The 15,182-nt window shown below is 36.7% G+C and overlaps 1 protein-coding gene across 6 annotated transcripts in view; it reads left to right on the forward strand.

The window, feature by feature from the left end:
- Positions 1 to 15,182, forward strand: part of LRRC2 (leucine rich repeat containing 2) — a 103,105-nt gene that overhangs the window by 53,226 nt on the left and 34,697 nt on the right. For all 6 annotated transcript variants that reach the window (XM_080373242.1, XM_080373244.1, XM_080373241.1 and 3 more), the window contains 2 exons: positions 1,326 to 1,482; positions 13,287 to 13,423. In XM_080373242.1, the coding sequence (XP_080229368.1) occupies positions 1,326 to 1,482; positions 13,287 to 13,423 (294 nt within the window). The remainder of the gene's footprint in view (positions 1 to 1,325; positions 1,483 to 13,286; positions 13,424 to 15,182) is intronic.

The following is a 15,182-nucleotide window of genomic DNA, read 5'->3' on the forward strand; positions in this document are numbered from 1 at the left end:
TTAGATGTTTTAGTTTAGCTAGGAGTTAAGTAGTACTATTCCTAGTTAAGAAGTTCAGAATTAATAAAAAACAACCAAAATGCATCACTCTTGTCAATGTCTTAGGGGATCTATAAAATCTAGAAAAAAAAAAAAAAAGTGGGGTAATGTCCTCTGATAAAAAACAGTAATTCCTATTGTGTTGTATTCTTCATGCACAGGAAACAAATTTGGAAGTTATAAAGGAATTGCAGGCTGAAACTCTTATGTGACTTTTTAAAGAGCAAAGTTAGTGATAGCACCTCATACAGATTATTTATTTTAGATGTTACCAGTGGACAGTGTTATAAAATCCAGGACAACCTGGTAAATTATGGTGCTGCATTAGAAAGTGGAGTTTAAATGATCTTACCTTCAACTTTACGAATTGATTTTTGTCTGTTTCAAGTTCAAGAAATTTTATGACATAATCGAAACAAAGATGCGTACATCTGAACTGAATATCAATTAATTAAAAAAATTGGAAGGATTAAAGGCTTTAAAACTTTTAGTTTCAGTAACTTTTATACATTGGAAATTTTTGACAAATAGAATAGTCTGAAAATTACTCAGAAGCAAATTTATTTGCTGTGTATTTGGAACAATACTGGAATTCTTAAAAAGAAGATTCTACATGGCTAAACAAGAATAAATTGTGATTGTGGACAGATTTAAAAATCGAATATTCTTATTCTACCTAAAGAAATCTAGTAAAAATTTTCAAACATTGTTGAAATAACTTAGGAAGTTAAGTCTCTTATTTGAAAAAAGGTATTCAAAAGTTGTGTGTAACCTATTTGAAATGTTTCTGTTCCTTGGACTGTGCTCTATCTTGGTAAACTGGTAAACAAATTTTGAAACATTGGCAGGTATTAAGAATGTAGTGACACTTTTTTTTTTTTTTTTTTTGGGCAAATTCTGTTTAGATGTTCTCCACACACTCATTCTTCTCTTCCATGTTGCATTTTACTGTGTCTTGATGTGTGAACTGAAATGTGTTTTTAAAAAAATCCTCCAGCTGAAGAAAGGAGATAATATGGGAGACACGAAACGAGTTGACTGCTTCAGATAGGTGTCAGTTTTAGGGCAAAATGATTGCATTAGCAGGTAAAAAATGAATATGTAGTGACAGCTGTAATGCTTTTCAAAAGCAAAGAGCTCCTATGAGAGTTTGTCAAATTGCTGTTCTATATCAAGATAGTTAAGGCAAAGTGTGGAGATCTGGCTGTGAAATTTTTCCCCCCTGCATGGTAGAACAAAATTCTAACTTTATGCTCTCTATTTACCTGTTCTTATTTCATTTACAGGAATTCCCAGATTCTCTGAAAGAACAGATCTATCTGAAAGAATGGCACGTGTACAGTACATTGATACAAACCATTCCAGCCTACATTGCATTATTTCAAGATTTGAGAGTACTGGAGCTGTCAAAAAATCAAATCAACCACCTCCCAGTGGAAATTGGTAAGTGGTTTCAAGATATTCAGCTGTTTATGCTTATGCCATTTTGCTGTATTACAGGGAAATGAACATCCGTGGATATCCTTATCAAATTAATGATACTTGTCTTCTTGCTTGTTTCCAGTGAACAGTCCCTTCTAAATTTTTACAGCTCTTTGGCTGTAATTATACTTGCTTAGTTGTATGCAATACCATGTGTATAGTATGGCTTACACATGGGAAAAATCTGACACGTTTGTTATCTGACTGTAAGTACTATAAGGCAGTTATTTGTGTTGAAGTAGATCAAAAGTTCTTTCTGAGAACAGGTGGTGTGTTATGTTCCTTACAGGTTAAGAAAACCAGAAGTATTACAGAATTATAAACCTCAAACAAGATTAATTGAAACATAAGATTGTGGTAAAAAGGGATCAAAAATATAATGTTGCATAAACCTCACCTTTTGAATTTTGTAGTGAGTTCAGTAATGATCCCCATTTAATAAAGTGGTATATCCAACATGTCATCAGGGTTTTTGGAGAAACACATTCTCAATGCATACATACTTCGGTCTTTGTTATTTTAAGCTACATAATAAGACTTCTAGTGTTTGGCTCTCCTGTGTTTTCTGATCGTACAATATTAAAAGCTTGTTTGAAAGACTGTAACGGTTTGAGAGGGATTTACTGGTCTTACAAGGACGAGTGTTGCTGTAGCCAGTGGTATCTTTGAAAGCTGAGGAAACCGGGTCTGCTATGAGATCCCCATAGTCAAGTCCATGCACCCAGTGGTACTAATACATCAGCCCTTGTTTTTAAATGCAACAGTCCTAAACTTTCCCCATGATTGGTATTCCATATATATGCTAAGAGCTAACAACTTAAAAAAATAAGATAAAAACTAAAACCTCCACCTCCATAGTTATCAGAGGTTTAACTAAGAAAGACAAGGAGAGACCACCCTAAAACACAGAAATCAGTGCTAGACTCTTCCATACTTTTCTACTCTTTTTCTACTCTATTAATAGAGTAACACTCATGCTTTTGATTTATTTACTAACATATTTTACACAGAAAAATTCCCACTGACATAGAGATATATTTTGTAGTTTCAACCTAGCAGCTAAATACACTAACAAATCATAAACAAGACACAAGCAGGAGATAATGGACATAAAATAAACTAACTGTTTTGTTAGCACTTTGACCGTGGAACTCAGATGGGTCAGTGAGTTTAATGGACAAACACCTTCTACTAGTTGGTCTTGAAGAAAGGGGAAAGGACATAATTTCTTTCCAGAGGCTACCCTAAACCACTAAACATAAGATTTTAAAGGGTCACTGCTTGACAGTTGAGGCAGGTAAAGGCTAAGAAAGTTTTTTCTTTCTTCTTGCAATATTGTGCATGGTTAAAGAAAATAATCCCCAAGAGAAAGTGATTATGAATGGTAGTAAAGTCTGTTTCCAGAATAAAATTTCCATCATTCTGTCATAACCAATTCTTTGTGGAAGGTAATGTAGAGGCTGCATAAGACCCTTTTTAGGGAAACTGGGAAGAAAATTTCAAATGCTTCTAGAAGCAATAACTGTTCATTCAATCACATTTAAATGATGATTTCTGCTTATCAGTAGCTTTCACGTTACTCCCATTTATTCACTTTCCTTCCTATATATGTTCATCCCTCTAGCTTATACTGAAGGTGTTGCTTTCTTCCTCTTAATGTTTTTGTTGCACTTTTATTATGTAAATGTTTAGCTGGAAGGGCCAGTGAATGTTAGGAAACCTTTTGTTGTAAGTCCTGCCTCAGACATAAAGTTACAGCACTCACCATCCTTCTCTTAACAGTGAACTCTTGTTCAGAATTTTTTGTCAAGATTCATTATATGAGAGTGGGCATGATTGTACTAAACACTCGTCTGGAGAAACCTGTTTTTGAACCTTTCCTTTTGAGACACTGCATAACCAAATTAACAAATCTGGTTAGCCATAGATCTTACTCATAAAATAATTCTACATCACAGCAGCAATTCTAGCCTATCCAGACAAAGACACAGATTTACCAATGTAGTTTAAAAAGAAACAATACAAAAAAGCCCATCTAGGACTGTGCAACTGAAGAGTTCCACATTTTTTTTGCCAAAACTGCCTAATGATTTTCAGTCTTAGTGAATGTCCTGTGTTGATAGACCACCTATTAGTAATACAGTGGATATACCCTTGTTGTTATGGCATAAATTACAGAGGAGTTTTTATCTCAATTTGTATAATGCTCTCTTTGTGGACATGTAAGGTGGCATGCTTGCAAATAGCTGTATTTTTATTTCATGTACTATACGTGCATACAGACAAACACTACTATGTATTTGAAATGTTCATTATTTTAATAAGACATTATTATGAAAAGTCTTGGATATTTTGAAGTTTTTGGATGCTGCTTCAAAATGAAACCTTTCATACTTTATTCACCTAGCTGCTAAATTATCACAGGGAAAATAATCAATGTGGATTTGGTTTGGGAGCTCTAAGCAAGGAGTGAGGACTGGGTGCTAAATCAGAAGGTAAGGTCTCTGGAAAGGTTAAGTGCTAATGCATTCATCATCTTGTGTTCTGTTTACAAAACAGCAGCAAGTAGGTAAATATCACAGCTAAAACATACTTGAGAGTAATGACAGATGGTTAAATTTGGCAGTGACATGCATGCTGTTGAGTCTTTAATCTTCAGACAGAATCAAAGCCAAGTTTAGAGCAACAAATCATCCAGCAGAAACTATACTGGTAAGCCATGTTTGGTCTACTTTTGATTTTCACAAGAGGGCCTTAAAGGTGTGAGAGAACAGGAGATGCTAAGAATATTTACAGTAAAAAATGTATCACTGCATAGCAGTCTTTGGACTAAAATACCTGCAGGAACTGAAGTTCATGTTCCTGTTTTACTTGATTTAGAAGGGAATGTTCTACTCTGAATCAGAAAGAAAGACTTGAATCCATTCTCAGATATTTCAAATCATACTCTTAGCTATAATCATCTATGCACTTGAACAGACCAAATTTGGGTCAGAAAACAGACGAGAATACTTTTGATTTGATTCTCTTTGTGGAATAGCAAATATTTCCATGGGAAGCAAATAAACAGAAATGGAGAAAACTGTAAAATGGAGTAGTTGCCTGTCTCAAAGTTGTCAGGTCTGGTTTTCCGGGGAATAACAGAAAAAACGAACATGGGGGTAGCTGGGGGATTTTCTTTGGCAATCATTTCTAGGTGAGTTTGCAGTTCTGACTCTGACTGCATGACTGCAGTGCATCTGCTGAATATCAGTTAATACTAGTACATTAGTGATTGCTGTACTCAAAAATATTCACAGAGAAAGTGGTGAACTGCATTTTCACATGATCCCAACGCTTTTGTGCTGGGATGGGATAGTGAGGGTGTATCAGGATTTTTTGTCCCAGAACTTACTCATGAAACATTTCAAAGAGCTGTTAATAAAATATTTGTTCATTTATGTTCTCTCACATTTTTGATATGCCAGATATTTCAGAGGAAAAATAACTGTGCTTTTGAGACATATTTTAATAAGAAATCACAGTAATTGTTTTGGTCTCCTCCCTATCTTACAGTATACAATTTCATTTGTGCATGCCATTAATCCAATTTCCTAAAACTCAGAGGGGAAAACCGTGAGTAATACAGTTTTAATGATTTCTAGGTACCTAAAATAGCTTTTTCTATTAATAGATTCCTAGTGTCCTGATGTGTGAGTTTCCAAGAAGAAAATATGTATTCTCAGTTTAAATGCAGTCTACTTCTGAAAAGCTGCAGATTCATCTTTTACACTTGGCATTTATTCATTATTGAATATTACATGTCCAACAGCTCAGTCTTGTATACAACTGAGGAAAATTTTCTTTATATTTCCCATTTGAAGGGAAAGTATTAAAACCCTCCGTCTCAAGTTGACTGTTTTTAGGAGGATGACAGCTGCTTTAAGGCAGTGATGGCTTGCTCCTATTTGAACAGCTAGTAAGCTCCTCAAAATTTAACCATTGGCTAGTACATCACAAAAGTACAAAATTGTTCTTTTAATTGAACTAACTAGAGAGGAAACAATCTTATTTATTCATCTGCTTAAGCTATCAAAAATGGGAATATTGTGCTAAAATGTAATAGAAACATACTGCTTTAAAAATTTTGGCATCACTGGATCTTGCAAAGGCCAATACTTTATTAAGCTAAATTTCTTGAATGGATTTTAAATAGTGCCATTGGGTGCTGAGATCAGACTGCCGTGGAAACTATTCATTACATGAATTATTTTTGCCAAAATATTCCTATCAATTGACTTTGTCATATTGCTTTATGTAACTACATTATGTATAACAATGTTAGGACACGTTCCTACACAGAGCAGGTTGGTATTAGCAAACTGATTTATTTCTCAGTATTCATTTGGGTCTTAGTGGGAATGTTGGAGGCTGTGCACACCATTTTGGTTATGATGGAAAAGTTTTATCCAAGAAGAAGCTTTTTCAGTTTCCAAGGTGATAAAGATGTATTGTTCTATCCCTCCCAAACATTTTACTTCCTGTTTGTTTCTGATGCTGGGGAAGCTTTTCCCATCCTGGAGACTGAGTGTATAATACTCTGCTTTGCCCTTGGGAGTTATCCTCTTTTCTGGGGATCTCCAGGGAGATCAGAGTCCATGTTTCAGCTTAACTGCTCACATGACAACAGGAAGTCACATACTTTTCTATAGAATTTCTGATTACCAAAGTATCTTCAATTCAGCTCATTGCATTTTTGTTGTAATTAATTTTCTTTTTAGACTTTTCAGTAGACCCTCACCCTATATTTTTTTTCCCAAAGCTATCTCTCTCTACCATTCAGTCCACAAGAACTTCATGTTTTTCTACCTCTATTTTCCTACAAGAAAACCTTCTTCCTCCCCTGGCCCTTACATTGTACTAATACTCCTCTGTGCACAGATCAAATTCCCCAAATTTATCCTTTTTATTTTTGTTTGTATTAGTGGCTTGCAATTTCTCTCAGCACGTTTAAATATTTTTAATTGAACACATGAAGGTTGGTTAAAGAGTGAAGTTCTACTAGCCCATGGTCAATCTGTTGCAGTGCCACAGCTTTTATAAGTCTTAGTGCCAAAAAGAGGTTTTACAATTTTATTATGCAAAAGGATTTTAGGAAGTCTTCATCCCTACTTTGCTTGGATGTTTTGAGCAAAAGTAAAAAAAGAATAAATTGGTGTTTTAACTGTTACCTGTAAGCTTGAACATCAATATCTCCTTTCAGATAAATCAAAGGCAATGTCACTGATTCCACAGAGAAGACTGGAAATAGGAGACTATTTGTCTTGGCCCATAGAAAGCTGCTATCAGATCACTGCAGATCAATGCAAAAAATTGCTTTGTGTTTTACTCCAGTTTATACAAGTGGACTTGTGTTTGCATTGAATAGGATTCTTAAGTAATAAAGACTCTCTGTAACCTCATCTGTACTTTGTCTCTGACACCGTATTGAGAACACTAATGTAGGCTTTTTAAAATGGTCAAGTTGCATTACTGTTATTACTGTGCTGCACTGTCCATCCAAAATTATAGAGTTTAATTACTGGTTTAATTTTTTAAAATAATGAAATAAAAATTTAACCTGGGAATAAACGCTATGTTAGGCAACAACTATAACATTGCAGCTCCAATTTAAAAATAAAATATTCTTAATTGTGAAACTGCCAGGGAAGCCATGGATTTCATTACGCTTTTACTGCCTCTCTTGGAAAACACAGAGATGTTAGCTGTTTAACTCCCTAATTTGCATTTCTTACAGAAGTGAAAATTCAATGTCATTAAGCATAGCTAACAACAGCATTATAGCAGCAGTGATCTTATTATTACTACTTTTATTTGAAAAGTTGTGCTTGAGTATTATTTAAATATATGTGTGGCAGGTATGACAGTCTAATCCTGCCCTATATTTGTGCCTATGTGAGAGGGGTGTCACCCCTTCTGTCCCCTCCTAAGCTTGCCTCAATGGTTGCATTGCATGCTTATATATAGCCTGGGGGTGGCTAGGCACCACACCTAAGAGACTGGAGAACTGCACTAAGAAGGTATAAATAAGCTCCTAAATACGGATTACATGGTAGTGAAAGTCGTTCATACTGCCTTACTGTCCCTCTCACTCCCTCCTAATCCTCCAGCTGTTACTGCAATGAACCCCAAATGTGGATGAGAATGGCTGGAATTTTACTGACAATGCTTATGACTTTTGAAGGTAATTTAGGGGTTCATTGCTCCCCAAGTTTGCACTCCTTCAGCCAAGATATCTAGATTTGGGAATTTTGAATTGTGATGAATCTTGTCTTATAGTCATATATATGTGCTCCTTCTCTCACAAAAGTAGCCTAGCAGTCTTGTTTAACAGGTTTAGGGGAAAAGAAGAGTGACAATCTTACTCCTTTTTTCTGAGGAAGGAAAAGGTCTCAGTCTGTAACCTAGATTACTGTTCAGGCAACTCATATAACCTAATTCTATCCCTGTGAAGATTGTTGCTTGTAAGACTTTAAACAGTTTTTTTAGAGGAGGGAGTAATTACAGATGTGGACCTGAATGGAAACTAGGTTGAACTTAAAAATTTATAAAGGAAAAGCAAGTTGTGCTCAACTGATTTGGTTTCAGTCTTTCTTTTGAGAAGATGGTTGATCTTCAAGTAGTATGTCTTGTCTATCTGATGTTCCATAAAGTACTTGATACAATGAACTATGGAAAATGAATGTTTGATCTAATAAAATGGATTTTGATACAACATTGTGAAAATGAGCAAAAAACTTGCTAAAGCAGAGGCCACAAGGCACTCATTTGGAAAGACAAGCTATCGGTCAGGAAGAAGATCACTGGTGGAGTTTCTCAAGGATCAGTTTTGAATTTATTTCTTAATTAAGAAACTTTGAGGAACTAGGCTACTGAATTTTTCTGCGGACACAGTTTGGGTGTTATTGACATTGCACAAACAGAAGGAAATATGAAAGCCTGGATGAGCAGATGGGCTTCCAAGAAAGCAGGGAGATTAAATTAATGATTACAGAGTTCAAGGTCATGTACACAGCAGCTAATAATTTGTGCAGGAAGTCATGAGCTCATTAAATACAAGTAACTGAAGAAATAAAATCCGTAATCTAACATTCACAGAAAGACAGTCTAGTGTGATACATACATAAAGTTGTGGTCACCCAAATTCAAGAAAAGCTATTACAGATGGGAACAGACACAAAAGAAGTCTATTAGGACTATTTGAGGAGAGGAATTTTTATTTTGTGAGAGGAGATTAGAAAAACTGGCTTAGTAAAATAATTTCTGATATGTCTGCTACCTGTGAAAACATCACAGAAGTAAACATCAGGGAAGGAAAAGAGCTATTTAAAGATAAAATTGGCAAAAGAATTAATGTTTATAAAACGTCTACGAATAAATTCAGACTGGCAATCTGAAAACCATTCCAAATCATGGAAAAGATGAAACTCTCTAACTTTGTTTTTCTGTAAGTGCAGTGGATGTAAAAAACCAAACTACTTTTAATAAGGAATGAAATAAATAAAAAAATGAGATTATATGAAGTGATGGTATAAGGGTTTTATCCAGGAGGTCCCAGTGAGTGCTATGTATGTCTTATGGTCCTAGAAGAAGGGTTAATACTTGGCTACTGCTCAGCTGTCAGGTGGCATAACTTAAGCCACTGGAGAGCCTAGAGGTGAAAAAACAGCTGTAACACAGAATTGCGAGAGATTGCTCCCTGCAGGCAGATCTCAGTGAATTGTATCCCACTCAGCTATGATGTACTGTTTGTTATCAGAATTAAATTCAGTTGTAAGACTCGTGTTTTTTTCCAGTAATTTTCATAACGTTAGCTACAGCAATTACTGGCAATTGCCTGTAGATTCTGTAGTGCACTTCTGTCAGATTAGAAAGACATTATATATGACCAGAAAAAATGTGATGCATCTTCTATTTACTCACTTCCTTACACCTGCAAGCTGGGACAAACTATTGTGAACATTGACATACATATTAAAAACTGTGAAAGGAGAAACAAGCTTGAAAACTCATGGTTTGAGAAGGCAAGAAATTCAGAAAGGGAAGCGATGCTTGTCTCTATCACTCTGCTCAGAAAGGTAGTTAGATGTTTGTGGGGTTTTTTTTGGTTGTTTTTTTTTTTTTGTAAGCAATTCTACTCAGTGTCTCCTAGTTATGCACCAGAGGTACATCACCTCAACAGAGTCAGACAAGAGGGTGACTAGGAGGCTGGTGGTGCTAGGTGACTTGTTCTCCAGCTACTAATGGAATTAAGAAGTAGAAATTTCGGTGGCTGAAAGTTAGCATATACCTCTGTTGTGGGTTAACAATCACAGGCAGCTAAGCCTCACACAGCTTGCTCAGCCTCCCACATCTGCTTGGCCAGTCAAAAGTGAGAAAACTTGTGCATCAGGATGAAGACAGTTTAATAGGTGAAGAAAAACAAACAAGCAAACATACAAGTGATGAAAAAGTATCACTCACCACCAGCTCACCAATGACTAGCCAGTCCCTGAGCAATAGCCACCTTGGAAAACTTCTCCCCACATTCCTTCCCCACCCCCAGATTTCACTGCTGAATGTGATGTTATATGCTCTAGTATGGCAAATGGGGGTCCAGTGTCTTGGACTTCTCCCCTCCCAGACTCTTACCCACCCCTAGCTGACTCACTGGGCCAGCAGAGTGAGAAAGAGAAAACTTTCATGCTGTGTAAGCACTGTTCAACAATAGTGAAAATGTTGGTGTGTTATCACCACTCTTTGGTCACAAATCCAAAACATAGACAGGGCTGCAATGAAGAAAATTAACTCCATTCCAGACAAGCCCAGTACAATATCCCAGCGCTAAAAGAAAAGACAAAACCTCTCGGTGTTAATAAGTAAGTAGTTCCTTTTTCATTCCAGTGGGATTTACTCTCCTTCACTGAGGGATTAATGGGATGAGGAATTTATTTGCGATTCTCTAATGCTCCATTTTATGGCATTTCTGCTTCAGTGATTATTTTGTTGCAATGCAGTGGTTGTATATGCCACTTAGCATGTGATATAATACCTTCATTTGTCTACATCATGATACTAAACCTGGTGAGGCTTCATCATGGATAGGCTAAACTTCTATTACTTCCATGTGCTTAAAAGTCTGGAAATAAGGCACTTCACATGTTTACACCATTAAGGTGCTTCTACTACACTCTTGTACCAGCCCCAATAACCCTTGTGGGACACTAATGCACTGCCAAAACAATACCTGTTGTAGTCTTACAGAAAAAATTGCTTCTGCTCTTTTAACTAAAACAGCACTTCATAGCAAATAGGAAAGACTCGTTACCTTCCTAAAAGGTCAGCTGAATTTTGAAATACCAGTTCAGTGTCTATTTCTGGCAGAGCTAAAACTGGGAGGAAGCTGAGTGGAAGCTCCTATATTTTTCTCTGTTGCAACCTGTAGAAATTAATATAACAGAGTTCTTACCATATATGGCTTGTCTGCCACCTGTAAGAAAAACATGGATAGCCCAGTTGTCATTTGAAGACAATGTTGTGTCTAAGAAAGACTCTGGGGTTTATGTAAAATGTTGTGTGATTTGGTGGCTGCTAGTATTAGCCATCAAACTGCATGCCTCTCCCTTTGAAAACAGCAATTTCTCAGGGAAAAAAATGTGCAGCTTTCAATTCCTTATGTTTCTTCTCTGTCGTTGCCTGTGGAAGCACCATCTGGCCTCTGGTAAGGTTTTCCACACATTGCAGAAGGTGATCAGCTCTAAAATAACTTTTACTTTAGAGAGAGTTTAAATAAGCATTAGTACCATAAGGATAAGCTCACTATTATGACAGTTTTGAGCACTTGAGATGTACCGTAGAGAGATTCTTTCCAGTGTCATCCAAATCTCATGAAACACCAGATTATTTTTAAAAATTTGTTTATAAATAGAAGACTGACATAATATGAAATTGTGACTCTTGTGTACGTCTTGTACTAGTTTGCCAATAGAAGATGTTATCTCCTGATTTCAACTGGTGAATTGCATGTAAGTTTCTTACTGCTGCTTTTGCTTGTGAATGCTGTACTTTGTCACTAGTTAGAGGCGATATCACAGGAATATCACTGAAGAGGGGAATATTGCAAATGATACAAAGCTAAGTGGCACAGTTGATATGCCTAAGGGACTTTGGCTTGAGGAGTAGGTTCATGTGAACCTCTTGAGGTTCACCAAGGCTAAATGCAAGATCCTGCACCTGGGCTGAGGCAATTTCCAATACCAATACAGGCTGGGCCATGAAAGGATTGAGATCAGCCCCAAAAAGAAGGACTTGGGGATACTGGTGAATGAGAAATTGCACATGAATTGGCACTGTGTGCTTGCAGCCCTGAAAACCAACTATGTCCTTGGTTGCATTAAAAGAAGCATGGTCAGCAGATCAAAGAAAGTGATTTTCCCCTTATACTGCACATTTGTGAGACCCAATTTGGAGTGCTGCATCCAGTTCTGGAGTTCCCAGTGCAAGGAAGACATGACCTGTTAGAGTGGGACCAGAGGAGGGACATGAAAATGGTCAGGGGGCTGGAGCACCTCTCCTGTGAAGAAAGACTGAGAAAGTTGGGGTTTTTCAGCCTGGAGAAGGCTCCATGGAGACCTTATTGCAGCTTTTCAGTATATAAAGCAGGCTTATGAGAAAGATGGAGAAAGACTTTTTACTTGGGCCTGTAGTTACAGGACAAGGGAAAATGGTTTTAAGCTGAAAGAGGGCAGATTTAGATTGGCTGTGAGAAAGAATTTTTTTTACAATGAGGGTGGTGAGACACTGGGATAGGTTTCCTAGAGAAGATGTGGATGCCTCATCATGGGAGAAGTGTTCAAAGTCAGTTTGGACTGGACTTTGGACTAGAAGGTCTTTGAAGGTCCCCTCCAACTGAAACCATTTAATGATTCTGATTCTATGATCATTTGTGTAATCAATAACACAGCTGTCTGTTAAATGTTCTCATTTTGTTATGTATGTATTTAAGGATCCTGTTGCTAACACATCAGCTATTTGATACATTCAACTTCTTTACTTCCTTCCCTTTTGACTATGTCACGGTATAATTTGCATTTTTTCAGTATAATACATTTTGCTTTTTAATGATGTTTCTAAACCTGTTTTTACTGGAGAATATGTAATGCTATTAATTAAAGAAACAGAAAGTACATGTGACTAAACGTAGCCTAGAATATTGTAATGGTCTGAATTAAGCTGACAAGGATGATAAATTGCAATGAAGAAAATAGTGAAACAAACACACTTGTCCATTATCTTTTATAATCAAAAGTATGAAACTCTGGATAAAAAATACAGAATTCTTGATGTAGTAATTTTAGTAGGATTGATTGTTCCCAATTAAGAGGTTCCATAAAAAATAGTAAGTACTTTTCAGTTAGCAGGCAAGTTTTCTAAAGTGGCTTCTGTAGTTTCAGATAAGATCAGTAAGTATCTCATCCCTGGTAGAATCAAGATCTTTGCAAGTCTTTGCCGCTTCCTTTCAAATTCTCACCAAAATCCTTGCTGATTAAGGGAAGTCCACATGAATGCAACACAACATTGTTGTCTGTCTCCCACCCACCCATTAGTGACCGCTGCTGAAAATATTTATTAATCTTTTATTCATCAGCACTTTTTTTTTAAGGAGCTTTTTCTTTGGTAAACTGGCTATGCCTTTTATTTTTACTTTACCTCTATCTCTTTTGATTTTAATTATCTTTCTCTCACAGGCTGCTTAAAAAACCTCAAAGTGCTCAATGTCAGTTTCAATAATTTGAAGTCGGTCCCTCCAGAACTGGGTGACTGTGAAAACCTGGAAAAACTGGATTTGTCTGGAAATATGGAAATAGCAGAGCTCCCATTTGAAGTAAGAAAATAAACTATGTTTCTTCCACCTTTTATATTAGGCTTATAAGTACTTTATTACAGTCTTAAAATGTTTTCTTAACAGATAAAATCACATTCCTTGCAGTTTTTAGCAATAATGTTTAAATAGTAGTATCAGTGAAAATACCTTAGCAGCAGTTAAGTGGGACCAAGCTTCTTTGTTTTGATTTTCAAATGACTAAATTTTGCTTGTATTTATTCTGATATATGAAGGAGGACATGGTCCCAAAGGGGATTTGGCCAGCGGTGATGAGGAGCAGGTTGTGAATAGCTGTTTTCTGTGAAAGTGAACTGCATTTTGACAGCTAAATTCACATACCAACCTTCATTTTTTCCCAGTACTGGTTTTCCTTTAAAAAGAGTATGGAGAGTTCTATAAACAACACTGCATGTTGATATGAGTATAAATATGTCTGAAAGGGATATTACGTGTGAGGCATGGTATGAATATATAACAAAGACTGAGAAAAGGACTCCCAGGCATGCACCAACATTGTTTCTTGTGTTAGATGCATAACTGCCCTCTGCCACTGCTGCTCTGTGACTTATTGTTCACAGAGAAATGAAACCATTGGCTGGTACCTAACCGCAGTTTCAGATGTCATCTCTATTTCTCAGATTCTTAATGTCCTAATTCCTGGGGCTTGAGTGGGGGGAGCTTTAGGGAGAAGTGTCAGGCTTTTTGCTGAATCCTACTTTTTCTCCAAACGTCTGTTACTGGTGATTTACAGGCAATGTTGGAGTGGACTAAGCTTATGTGAGATCTGGTTTGGCCATGCTTATGTTCTGTTCTGAGGAAATGCAAATGGTAATTAACTTTTCCCTCTGACTTTTCACTGTAAGTTAATGTGAAAAGAATTGTTAAAAAATGATGTGAAGGAAACAGAAATAAAGGGCAAACAGCTTCACATCATAAGTGGACACGGCATAGAAATGCTAGCTAGCAACAGCGCAAACAGTGCAGGTCTCCTTTCTCCTTCCTCTCCTCCTCCTTCAGGTAGCAAAGATAGGGGACCAACCAGGTAAAACTTAAGCGGTAAAAAGGAGCCATAATGGAATCAGAAAAACATATATCCTGAACAGGCAGAGGAATTAAATATAAGCATCTAGGAAAAGTGAGTATATTCAAACCTGTGGACTAGAATGGTGAATTTAGCCCCAATCACTACTGTGTTAAAATCAGTGAGTATTTTTCTGGTTGCTTCTAAAGGCCTTGTAGTGCAAAGGCTTACTTATGTCTATGCACATAAACCTGACTGTGCTTGCAAGTCTTTCAAGGGCTGAGTCCTAAGAGACCAGCGTCTCTCTTGGAAAGGTCAAAAACATTGTTCCCTTCTGGCAGTCTCCAATGCAATGGGATTGAACGCCACTAGAACTGAGTGTAGGCAACTGGGTAAGGGTTCACTTACAATCTATGCAAAAATTTTGGAGCTGTGCAAATAACTATATAACAGCAAAAACTGGAAACAATATAATGCCTGCATGGTCTAAAAGGTCAAGAAGAAAAATATTAGTGTTGTCCATTGTGTTTCTACGTTTGCCTGAAGGCCAGCACTTAATATATACTTGCAGTGACCCCTGGGAAGTAGACTACACAAACTCTTCTGATTTAGTTTATAAAATTAGTTTCCCGTTAACATTTACAAGGCAGCTTTGGAAGCCAAACAGACAATTAAAGGAACACTTTTGTCACATGATTTATAATGCTGCAAAGTGTTTGGCCTTTGGTGTACTCAATA

Source organism: Falco punctatus (genome assembly GCF_963210335.1).
Source record: "Falco punctatus genome assembly, chromosome: Z".
Classification (NCBI taxonomy): Eukaryota; Metazoa; Chordata; class Aves; order Falconiformes; family Falconidae; genus Falco; species Falco punctatus.